Raw genomic sequence first — 12,979 nt, 5'->3', positions numbered from 1 at the left:
TCTGTCTCTCTTTCTCTGTCTCTCTGTCTCTGTCAAAAATAAATAAACATTAAAAAATTAAAAAAAAAAGAAGTTTGGGTCTTTTTCCTTATGTATAGAAGAAACATATATTTGAATAAAATTTGGGCTTTTCACACTTGATGATGATCCACGCTTCTTTCATTATTTCAGCCTTACTTTACAATTTCTTCCTGGCAGCAGTACCTGGAATAATCTTGATATTTAAGTTTGCATGGATTGTAAGGGCCAAGGCATGATCTGATTTCTTTATGTTCTATAGATTCTATAATTTTTGAGTGATGATGTTAGGAAATTCTATTTTAGTCTAGATTTTGAAACTCCATTAGTCTCAATATTATCATTAACATTTTTTTAAAGATTTTATTTTTAAGTAATTTCTACACCCAACAGGGGGTTCAAACCCAGAACTCGGAGATCAAGAGTCCCAGGATCCCCTGACTAAGCCAGTCAGGCACCTCTAACATTTTAAGGTATTAATTTCTTCAAAATTGCTTCCACTGTTTTCACTAAAGGTCACATGCTGTTTGGCATTATTATGTTAATGCACCCACTGCGCCAATAAATATCTACTAAATCCTTCCAGTTGTTGAGGACACTGGGTAGGAAGGCAAAGGCAGCCTTGCTAAGACCATCCAGTGAGGGGCCCCCTACTGGTGATTGGTCTCCAAGACACCTAGGTTTTAATGCTTATCTTGTGACTGCAAAGGCACAAACGTAGGTTTCATGTTAATCCTGCTTCTGGCCTTGATGTCTCATGTTATAGACGGTCACCATGTGAAATGAGGTCAGTTAGGTGGCAGTATACAACAGGGTGACGAAGGCTCAAGCTCTGAATCAGAATCAGATCACCTGGGTTCCAAAATGCCAATTTCCCAACTGACGAGTCCTTTAACCGCGGAGCAATTTATTTAAATGATCTGTGTTTTATTGTGCCTATCTCCAACGATAAGCTTGTTAAAAGGCTCCATTTACAAAAGAAAAACCTAAAGCTATTTTTAGGCCCATTAAATTATTGCTTCCCCACCTTTTCTGCATGAAGGCACTCGAAGAAATAATGATCCTGAGTAACATACTAGGGTACGTAGACTAGGTTTCTGTGGTCAGAGCAGACTATAGGGAATGAGAGTGTCCCAGGGTCTACCAATGACTATTAAGCACATATCAGAGTATGTCTGGAACCCACTCACAGGACCCCATGCACATGGGGCTCTCCTGAGAAATTTTACAGTAAATAATTGACCCAAGTCAGCCAGGCTGCAAATGACAGTGCTAGGCAGATCCACTCAGATCCACATCTTTACGATTCTAGGGCCATCACATCTCTCATCGCACAACATTTACCAGTCATACTTGCAAGTATGCAAATTCACTTGCATATTCACTTGCAAGTGAAACTTTGCAAAGAATAATTAGGATTTTTGTCGTGATTATTTCACTCTTTGGCTACTTGATTCTAGGCAAATTATTTAAAGATGATGGTTCCTCTTCTTTCTTGAAAAGTACAAATAGTTCCCCTCACTTTATATGTTCCTCAAACAAATGACATAGAAACCGTAACAGAACATAATGACTGAAGCGATGGATTATTGAGGACAATGGTAATCACCAACACACGAGTATAGTAAGTTTTACAAATCGTGTTTTATATGACTTCATAGTCTTCTATGAACATATGAAATGAAATATTTCAAGTATGAAAATACGTGTGAAATTTGACACGTCTTTGATGTAGCACTGCACCTTGATACTTTCATGAACAAAGTTGCCATTGTCACTTTCTTTTATATTGCCTCCTTATAAAAAATATGAAATAAGTCCCACTTGAGCTACTGAAACTTTCAGTTTTAATTTCATTTTATAGATCTTTTATTTATAATGGAATATATAGTGCTCTTTGAAGATTATTTATCTTTAATTGTGAAAGTTGAATAAAATTTTCTTTCTAGTTTTTTCTTTAACAGTAGTCTTAGGGTTGTTTTTAATTATATATGAGCTAGAACCAACATTTTTTTTAATTTCAAGGATCATAACTACTTTTCAGGAGCTTTGTTCTTCAATGTCAAGAATGTTGTTTCTTAGAATATTAATAATGTGAATGGAAAAGTAATATTTAGATATTCTTTGCTTTAAAATAGATTATTTTCCCCAAGGTTAACACATTTTAAAGTATATTGCCATGCAATTGCCACTCAAGAATAGCATCATACCAAAATAGAATCGAATACAGAGCAAAATGCTGATCCGGATTTTGTTAAGGACTTGGCATAAAAAATATTCATTAAAGGTATACAGTTATGAAAAACATTTCTCAGAATTTGGTTAGCTAATTATCTGAATTTAAGTCTTCTGGTGGACACAAAACAAATTCTTTTTTTTTTTTCATATTGGCTGGCAAACCAAAGGACTCTTTTATCCCCTAAAATTGGTGACCTGGGGTCCTTAGAAGGACTAGACTATATTTTTAGTAAGAAGATGGGGTAATGTTAAAATATTTTCCCATATGTTTAAAATGCTGTTTCAGAAAACAAAACTCATGCCTACTTACTCAAAATTTGCTTCAGAGAATAATTAAGGCATAGGAATTAAAACAATGGGTTGCCTTGTCCAGGATAGACTTAAAGATTTAGACACATCAGAGAATTGAATGTTTCTCTTCAGGAGACTATTTATAACGTGCACACATTCTGTGGAAAATATGTCTCATAGTACATACTTCCTTCCCAGTTCTCACTGTTCATTTATTTACTGATGGGTCAGAAGAAAGCATGCCTTTGACTGCTCCTAATTTTATAAATCTTTGAGAAGCAATATCCTCTACTCTCCACACCTTATAGAAGAGAAACACAGGATAGCACCCGGCTGGGTAAGTCGGTATGATCTGATCGGGCCTGAACCCTTATTCCATGATAGGCATCAGAACAAAATTTGGTTTGTGGTCCCTCAATGTTTGTTGAGCTCAATTAAGTCCGATATTCCAAGTCTCTAGCAGTCCTTCTCTCTGATATCAGAAGGCTATATCCATTGTTCTTTTTCTGCTTCTATCATAGTTAATTTTATGCATTTGTCTATAGATCTGAATTTTAAACTTTCTGGGTCAGGAAACACAATTAACTTCTCCCCATGGTACCTAAAAAGTGTTTCCAAAAAGTAGGTTCTCAGCAAAAATTCATTTAATTGAAACACATTGATTTTTTTTTAATTTAATGCATTCTATGTCAATTTACATATGTCTGGATCTTTATTCTCTAAAATCATGGTAAGTATCATGAATTCGCTTGCACTTAAAGATCTTCAGGGATGTCAAAATCATGTCCAACCCTAATGCTAAAAGCAAAACAAAAGGCCTCTTGAAAATGGAAAGACATAATCCCTGTAAGGAAGATTTATGACAATTTTTTTTATTTTATATAGCTGGGTTTACTTGGAACAGTCATGTTATAGAATTACTGAGTGATTTTCTTGTTTTAGTTATGCCTTTCTAAGGGAGGACATAATAGCAAGCAACCCCATACAGGCACAGTTCATGAAATTAATTTCATACATGTTTTTATGTATGTCAGTGGGATAAGTTAAAACCTGACTGATTCTTACCTATAGCCCACCCATGGTGACTTCTCTATTTCTCATTATCATAAAGGAATCCAAGGATACAAGGACAAGAACTAGAATGAAAATATGACTAAACAGCTTCCTCCACTCTGAAGTCAAGGAGCTCTTCTTTCGTGTCTAAGGAGCAGAGCTAAGATGGAGACTTTGGGTCAATGAGATGAGAAGGGAAAGTTCTCAGGAGAAACCTGTGAGGACTGAGGGAAGCAGCGGATGAGACAGGGAGCAACTTCGCCAGAGATGGGGACTCCTGAAGAGAGGCCTCAAGTTGTAGGCTGCAGCCATCCCCCAGGAGTCGTGATTCCAGATTCCTAGGCACAGGGTCCTTACAAGAGAGGTCAGCAGTGAATGGGGCGGTTTGGGGGGCAGGTAACCAGCACTCACAGCAGCTGGGGGTAGTAGGTGCACCAGCCCAGTAAAGGGGACCGGAAGGGCATCAGAAGCACCAAGAGCATCTAGATCGTAAGGAAAGAAGGTGAGCGGTTCCTGAGGTAAGACGTGAAGATTTGTTTGGAGACTGGAAGTCAACTAATTGAGAAGTGTGGTAATGGCGGCACAGAATGCATTTATTTATTTACTCATTAGGAAATCAATGTTGAAACTACTCAGATCTTGCCACCTTCTGAAGATCAGTGTTTTAAATGTCATCTATAATGTGACAATTATTTCTCTGGTAACAAAAGTAAGAGAGGAGATCGGATTAAATACACCCAGATGTGCTTGGCTGATGCAGGTAGAGATAACCCTTGGTCTTGCCAAGGGTTCCTCTTTAGGAGCAAAGAATAATAAAACTATAATAGGACTCGAGTACCTAAGGCACGCAGGTAAAGAACAGTAGTGATGCAGTGATGTACAATGAAGGTTGGAGATGCTCAAAAGGAGTAAAACGCCACAATTAGGGCAAGAATTTCAAGTGGAAGACGAATCATCCAAGTCAGAACCTACAGGTGTTTTATAACCTAATATGCAGAATAGAAAAATAAATTCCTGTTTAATCTCCGCTCTGCTGCTCTTCATGTTTGTGATCCCAGCGGAAAGTTCGACTCGCACATAACCTGAGAAAACTGCTTTGACTTGAAGATGTGTGAACGTTTTGAAGGGTGAGATATAAGGAGTTCAAACATGTTTATTAAAAAACAAAACAAAACAAAAACAAACAAAAAAACTTGCTTGCCCCAAACTACAAGTGGAAAAGGAAATTTAACGTTTTATTAAATGTATGTAAAACAAACATGCCAATTTTATCAGTGATTAAATACATGTGTAGTTTAACATTCATTATGTTTTAATATGATGTCAGATCTTTCTCGCTTTGTGTTAATTTCCTGGTATGCCGGCAGATCGTTAAGAAATCTTACCAAAAGGAAAATTAAACAGCTACTTTCAGCTAAATGATTTCAAAGGAAAAATGATAAAAATCATGTCAAATCATTTAGAGCATGAAATTACGTATAATATGCACTATGATAAAATGATTACATGATGTTATGTGATCTCACGAAGTTAGTCTCATTAGCTTGCAAAAGGCTTAATGCAGACCTGAGAGGAGAAAAATGACATTAAAAAATAATTGACTGAGGCACGTGGGTAGCTCAGTCGGTTAAGCCTCTGACTTAAGCTCAGGTCATGATCTCATGGTTCATGAGTTCAAGCCCCAAGTCAGGCTCTGTGCTGACAGCTTGGAGCCTGGAGCCTGCTTCAGATTCTGTGTCTCCCTTTCTTTCTTCTCCTCCCCGGCTTGTGCTCTGTCTCTCTCTCTCTCTCTTAAAAAAAAAAACAAAAACAAAAACAAAAACAAAAAACAAAAACATCAAAAAATTTTTAAAAATTAATAATTGACCTATTTATTTTTTCCTGGTTTACCCTAATTCTTTGAAGTTTACTTATTTATTTTGAGAGAGAAAGAGCACGCAAGCAGAGAAGGGGCAGAGACAGAGACGAAAGAGAGATTCCCAAGCAGGCTCCACACTGCCAGCACAGAGCTGCAGGGCTCGAATTCACCGTGAGATTTGTGAGGCGGACCAAGAGTCAGATACTAAACCGACTGAGTCACCCAGATGTCCCCTGGTTTATCATAATTCTTAAAGGATGAAGCAAACAAGGACTTCAACTATATCAGAGCAATGAGATTCGATAGCAGTTTTTGGAAAATAGGAAAATAGGAAAACACACACACACACACACACACACACATATTCTCTGCCTTTCTTTGTGTTATCTCCTTATTAGTCTGAATATGCCTTGGCCATCTTACTGTATTGTTGGGATGATAGTTGAGATGCAACCCACTGTCACAAAGAGGAGAGGAGGTACCACTGCTCTGGTCACTTGGAGCACCTGCAGGAAAAAAAAATCACAACACCCCACTGGTCAGAACACCAAAATGTGCTAGACTGCATTCTACATTGTATTTTTCCAGATCCTCGATAATACCATGAAATCAGTTACTAAAATACATTTTTACCTCACTTCTATCAAAGCCACAGTTTTGCAAGTAGGCTAAGTGACTAAAATGGGACCCTGAAGGATACCCATGTGTTTATCTTTGATTTCAGAAATGATGCGAAGCTTTATTAATAAAAACATACAACCTTGTAGAACTGCTATTGAATTCCATTATCCCAAGTGACCTACGCTTATGACCCATACTTACAATTGTGCAGAATTTGGTTCCTCTACAAAGTTCCATTCACTGTCACATTTCAACCTACTTGCAAATCATATTGGTAGTTATCATCATTTTTCATGATGCAAATAAAGTTTGCATGGGCTCTTTCTTTATAAATGTTCTAGGCATATGCTATAATTGGAAGTACCTTCACTGATGCTATCTAAATTGGTGAAATTGAAACTAAAAAGCTTCACATCAGATTCTCACGAGAAACCTAAGTATGAGTAATGGGTGTCTTAAACTCAGCTTTCACAATGCAGTAATTTTTACAGTCAGGATTAGAATTATGTATTTCTTGATTTTTGATGAATTGCGTTATTTGAAAACATTATACGTTTTGAAGGTACAAATGTTGATAAATATGTACTATTGATATAATTGACTCCCAATTTTTATTTAAATCTTATACTTAAATTCAAACATGAGAGGTCCTAGGTGACACTCCTAACATTAACTAATGTGTTGAAGAAGGAAGTGATTTTGTTTTCCATTTTTATCACTCTAAAGTTCCATAGCTTTCCTGGTGCTAAGAAGAGGATCACAGGCTTTTCTCCAAACCAGCATGAATATAGTTTTTCTACTTTTTAAATCTTAAGGATTTCATACTTCGTTTTAGCTAATTTTTCTTTTGAGGTTTATCTGCATTTTCTCTTATGAGACACTATTTTAATGCATAAACATATTCCTTTCAAATTTACATCCATTTTGAGCAGAATAAAATGCTATGTCAAATTCTGTGACAGATCTAAAGCAGTCTTGTCAGTGATATTCCAAGATTTAAACGAATGCACAAAAGAAAGGTACAAAGTTAATGATCTATGCTTTCACCTTAAAGAGTTAGGTATGAAAGAGAAAATAAATCAAGGTAAATAGAAGATAGAAAACAATAAAAGTGAAGCGGAAAATAATAAGATTGAAACAAAAGAATGGACAAAATTAACCAAGACAAAAATGGGTTTTTTTGGAAAGATTAATAAAACCCATAGGAAAAGTGATGGGGCAAAAGAGTGAGAAAATACAAGTTATTGATATCAGGAACAAAAGAGGTAGTATTATTGCAAGTCGAGCAAGTCAACAAATCTTAAAAGGAATAATAAAATGATATGAATAACTTCATGCAATTAAATTCATAACTTAGTTAAAATGGCAAAAAAAAATCTTGAAAAACATTTTACCAAACCTTACAAAGGAAGAAAAGAGTATCAGAAAAAGTCCTATAAGCACTGAAGAGATTAATTCAGACAAAATAAAAACTATAATTCTAGGCTCAGATTGCTTCTTTGGTGAGTTTACTAAATGATTTAAGAAAATATATACTATTACTGTTAAGCAAATTCTTTGTGGGAATAAAGGAGGAGTTACCACTGCACAATGTACGTGAAAACGTCAAAAACCCTGCCACCAAAATCCCACTAAAACATTAACAAGATGTATATATGGATATCCCTCACGAACATTTGTTTTCAAAAAAGTCTTAATATATTAGCAAATTGAAACCAGCAATAAATTTTTTTTTTCATCACCATGTAGTGTTTATCCCAGGAATACAAGCTCAATTTGGCATTCCAAATAAATATTCAAAAATATACCATATCGATCTTGGAACACGGTGAAGAAGTGAGGGGACCCGCAGTTCCCTCCTCTTTCAATCAAAGTACTGTTGAAGCTAAAGGACTTTTAACTCTGAGAGTCGGGGAGGAAAAGAGACAGTCTCACGTCCAGGGACCCAGCAGGACAACCTGACGGGCCACAGGTGCATGACTGAGAACTGGGGAAGACAAAATGAATGGAGGAGAGGGATCCTCTTCTGCGGAGCAACAAAGGGAAGAGAAAGAGCGGCTGGGGAAGCACAGGACTGTATCTGGCCGAGAGAAAAACCTCTGACCCGCGACCGGCGATGGAGAGGGATCGCATCTCTAACTGCGGGGCCTTTTCTGGACTGGGGCCGACTGTCCTGTTCTCCCACAAGGGGAGGAGAGGAGCCAGCCCGGGCTCGGTGGCTAGGTCAGGAGTGCCGTCTGCAGTGGGAGACAGTGGTCCCCTCCCTGGAGTGCTGTGGGACAGGGCAAAGCCTGCCTGCACCCGCCGGCTGAGGACCACATACCGGGCAACATGGACAGGTGCTTCCCCAGTACCAGGGGGCGGAGTGGGGGTGGGGGGTGCAGAGCCAGAGTTTAAATCCCAGCTGAGCGCTGGGCATGGGAGTAGGCGGAGCAGGACAAACCCCATCATTTGCATCCACACCACAGTTCGAACACAGTAGTTTGGGACACGCTGTCCATGGAGAAGGTCCTGGGGACAGACAGGGGGCCCACAGTGGAGGCGGACCCGCCCACACCAAACCACGCCCCCTGGTGCTGGGTAACTGCCAGTCTCCTGGAGCGGGATTGACAGGGAGGAACCAGACAGCCCCTCCTCCAGACCAGCGCTGCTGCTTTGCCTGATTTAATTCTCAGACAATTCTTACTATGTAGATACATTCTTTCTACCTTTTCTCCTTCTTATCTCGTCCCTCCTCTAGTCTGGTTACTCTGGTTGTTGGTTGCTAGTTTGTTTAAGCAGACGTATTTAATCCATTCTTTTGATACATGTTCTACACCTCCTTCTTTATTCTCCTTCTCTCTCTTGGGGTTAAGCCTTAAAGTTTCTCTGTCTAGATAAATTATTTTATTTTCTTTTTCCCTGCCTCCTTCTTTATTTTCCTTTCTCTCTCTCTCTGGATTAAGCCATATAGTTTCTCTGGTCCTTTTTTACCCTTTATTTTCCCCGTCCCAGTCATGTCTCTCTTTGTATGGGATCAGGGACCTTCCTTATCTGCCTCCACCTGTTGTTTACTTGTAGCTGGTGTTCCTGGTTTTTGTTTTTGGGATTTTTGATTGTTTGTGTGTGTTTGAGTGTTTTTGCTTTCTGTTTGTTTTTGTTTCTTTGTTTTACTTTCCAGGGCTACTTCAAGAACAAATCAAAGCACACTTATTGGAGGGTTCAAAACATCACTACGAGTAGGGAGATAAAGCAACCAGAGTCACAACAACAGAGAACAAGTAACACTCTCCAAATACACCTCCTGAAGGGCCAGGCCCTGGACAGTGTATGACCCCTCTTTAATATAGTAGTGTTTGCAGGAACAGGACACGTGACAAGCTTTCAAAACACATAAGGGACAGAAAAGTAGCCAAAATGATGAAACGGAAGAATTCCCCTCAAAAGAAATTCCAGGAAGAAATGACAGCTAAAGAATTGATCAAAAAAGATATAAACAATATAACTGGACAAGAATTTAGAATAATAGTCATAAGATTAATTGCTGGAGTTGAAAAACAGCCTAGAAGACAGCAGAGAATCTATTATGCAGAAATCAAGGAACTAAAAAATAGTCATGGTGAATTAAAAATTGCTGTAAACGAGGTGCAAAATAAACGAGAAGTGGTGATAGCCAGAATTGAAGAGGAAGGGGGAGAATAGGTGAAATAGAAGATAAAATTATGGAAAAAGATGAAGCTAAGAAAAAGAGAGAAAAAAATATTCTGGATCACAAGAGGAGAATTAGAGAACTAAGTGACTCAATGAAACGGAACAATATCTGTATCATAGGAGTTACAGAAGAAGAAGAGAGACAGAAAGGGGCCAAAGGTGCGCTTGAACAAATCGTAGCTGGGAACTTCCTCAATTTGGGGAAGGAAACAGACATTGAAATCCAGGAGGCACAGAGAACTCCCTTCAGACATAACTTGAATCGATCGTCTGCATGACATATCATAGTGAAACTGGCAAAATACAAAGATAAAGAGAGAATTCTGAAAGCAGCTAGTGACAAATGGGCCTTAACCTACACATAAGGTAGACACATAAGGGTAGTAGTTTCAATCTATCTACTGAAACTAGGCAGACCAGAAAGGAGTGGCAAGAAATCTTCAATGTAATGAACAGGGAAAATATGCAGCCAAGTCTGTCATTCAGAATAGAAGGACAGATAAAGGTTTTCCCAAACAAACAAAAACTGAAGTAATTAATCACCACTAAAACAGCCCTACAAGAGATCCTAAGGGGAACTCTGTGAGTGAAATGTTGTAAAGACCACAAAGGACCAGAGACATCACTACAAGCATGAAACCTACAGAAATCACAATGACTCTAAAACCATGTCTTTTAATAACAACACTGAATATAAATGGACAAAATGCTCCAATCAAAAGACATAGGGTATCAGAATGGATAAAAAACAACAACAACAACAACAAGACCCACCTATTTGCTGTCTACAAGAGACTCATTGTAGACCTGAGGACACCTTCAGATTGCAAGTGAGGGGATGGAGAACTACCTATTATGCTACTGGAAGTGAAAAGAAAGCTGCAGCAGCCATACTTCTATCAGACAAACTAGATTTTAAACTGAAGACTGTAACAAGAGATGAAGAAGGGCATTATATAATAATTACAGTGTCTATCCATCAAGAAGAGCTAACAATTATGAGTGTTTATGCACTGAATTCGAAGGCACCCAAATGTATGAAACAATCACAAACCTAAGCAATCTTGTTGGTAAGAATGTGGTAATTGCAGGGGACTTTAATACTCCACTTACAACAATGGGCAGATTATCTAGGCAGAAAATCAATAAAGAAACAATGGCCTTGGATGATACACTGGGCCAGATGGACTTGACAAATATATTTAGAACTCTGCATCCCAAAGCAATGGAATATACTTTCTTCTCCAGTGCACATGGAACATTCTCCAAGATAGATCATATACTGGGTCACAAAACAGCCCTCCATGCACACTTTCAGATCACAACGCTATGAAACATGAAATCAACCATAGGAAAAAGGTTGGAAAACATCCAAATGCATGGAGGTTAAAGAACATCCTACTAAAGAACGAATGGGTCAACCAGACAATAGAAGAAGAAATAAAAAATATATATTGAAACAAATGAAAATGAAAACACAACAATCCAAACCCTTTGGGATACAGCAAAGGCAGTTCTAAGAGGGAAATACATCGCAATCCAGGCCTATCTCAAGAAACAAGAAAAATCCCAAATACAAAATCTAACAACACACCTAAAAGAACTAGAAGCAGAACAACAAAGAAACCTCAAAAACAGCAGAAGAAGAGATATCATAAAGATCAGGGCAGAAATAAACAATATATAATCCAAAACAAAACAAAACAAAACCAACAGTAGAGCAGATCAATGAAACCAAGAGTTGGTTTTTTTAAAAAATAAACAAAATTGATACACCTCTAGCCAGGCTTCTCAAAAAGAAAAGAGAGAGGACCCAAATAGATAAAATCATGAATGAAAATGTATTTATCACAACCAATCCCTCAGAAATACAAGGAATTATCATAGAATACTATGAAAAATTATATGCCAACAAACAGGATAACCTGGAAGGAATGGACAAATTCCTAGACACTCACACAATACCAAAAATCAAATGGGAAGAAATAGAAAATTTGAACAGACCCATAATTAGTGAAGAAATTGAATCAGTTGTCAAAAATCTCCCAACAAATAAGAGCCCTGAACCACATGGCTTCCTGGGGAATTCTACCAGACATTTAAAGCAGAGATAATACCTATCCTTCTCAAGCTATTCCAAAAAATAGAAATGGAAAGCGAACTTCCAGACTCATTCTATGAAGCCAGCATTACCTTGATTCCTAAACCAGAGAGGGGAGTCACAAAAAAGGAGAACTATAGGTTAATATCCCTGATGAAATTAGATGCAAAAATTCTCAACCAGATATTAGCAAATTGAATTCAACAGCATATGAAAAGAATTATTCACCATGATCAAGTGGGACTCATTCCCAGGCTGCATGGCTGGTTCAATATTCTCAAATTAATCCATGTGATACATCATATTAATAGAAGAAAGGATAAGACCCATATGATCCTCTCAATAGATGAAGAAAAAGTATTGACAAAATACAGCATCCTTTCTTAAAACCCTCAAGAAAGTCAGGATAGAAGGAACATACCTAAACATCATAAAATCCATGTCTGAAAAGCCTACTGCTAATATCATCCTCAATGGGGAAAAACTCAGAGCTTTCCCCCTGAGGTCAGGAACACGACAGGGATGTCCACTCTCACTGCTGTTGTTTAACATAGTGTTGGAAGTCTTAGCATCAGCAATCAGACAACAAAGTGAAATCAAAGGCATCAAAATTGGAAAAGAAGAAGTCAAACTTTCAGTTTCACAGGTGACATGATACTCTACATGAAAACCCAAAAGACTCCAGGAACTGATACATGAATTCAGCAAAACTGAAGGATACAAAATTAATGTACAGAAATTAATGTACAATAAAATTGCATTTTATACATTAATAATGAAGCAACAGGGCCGCCTGGGTGGCACAGTCGGTTAAGCGTCTGACTTCAGCCAGGTCACGATCTCACGGTCCGTGAGTTCGAGCCCCGTGTCAGGCTCTGGGCTGATGGCTCGGAGCCTGGAGCCTGTTTCCGATTCTGTGTCTCCCTCTCTCTCTGCCCCTCCCCCGTTCATGCTCTGTCTCTCTCTGTCCCAAAAATAAATAAAAACGTTGAAAAAAAAATAAAAAAAAAATAATGAAGCAACAAATGGGAAATAAAGAAACTGGTCCCATTTACAATTGCACCAAGAACGATAAAATACCTGTGAATAAACCTAACCAAAGATGTAAA

General features: G+C 38.0%; 1 protein-coding gene across 2 annotated transcripts in view; it reads right to left on the bottom strand.

The window, feature by feature from the left end:
- SNTG1 (syntrophin gamma 1) overlaps positions 1–12,979 on the bottom strand; it is an 888,982-nt gene that overhangs the window by 201,493 nt on the left and 674,510 nt on the right. For both annotated transcript variants that reach the window (XM_019822638.2, XM_019822636.3), the window contains exon 11: positions 5,882–5,964. In XM_019822638.2, coding sequence (XP_019678197.1) covers positions 5,882–5,964 — 83 coding nt within the window. The remainder of the gene's footprint in view (positions 1–5,881; positions 5,965–12,979) is intronic.

This window comes from Felis catus, chromosome F2 (genome assembly GCF_018350175.1).
Source record: "Felis catus isolate Fca126 chromosome F2, F.catus_Fca126_mat1.0, whole genome shotgun sequence".
NCBI lineage: Eukaryota > Metazoa > Chordata > Mammalia > Carnivora > Felidae > Felis > Felis catus.
The sequence above is the reverse complement of the archived record's forward strand: the minus strand, read 5'-3'. Positions and strand labels throughout refer to the sequence as shown.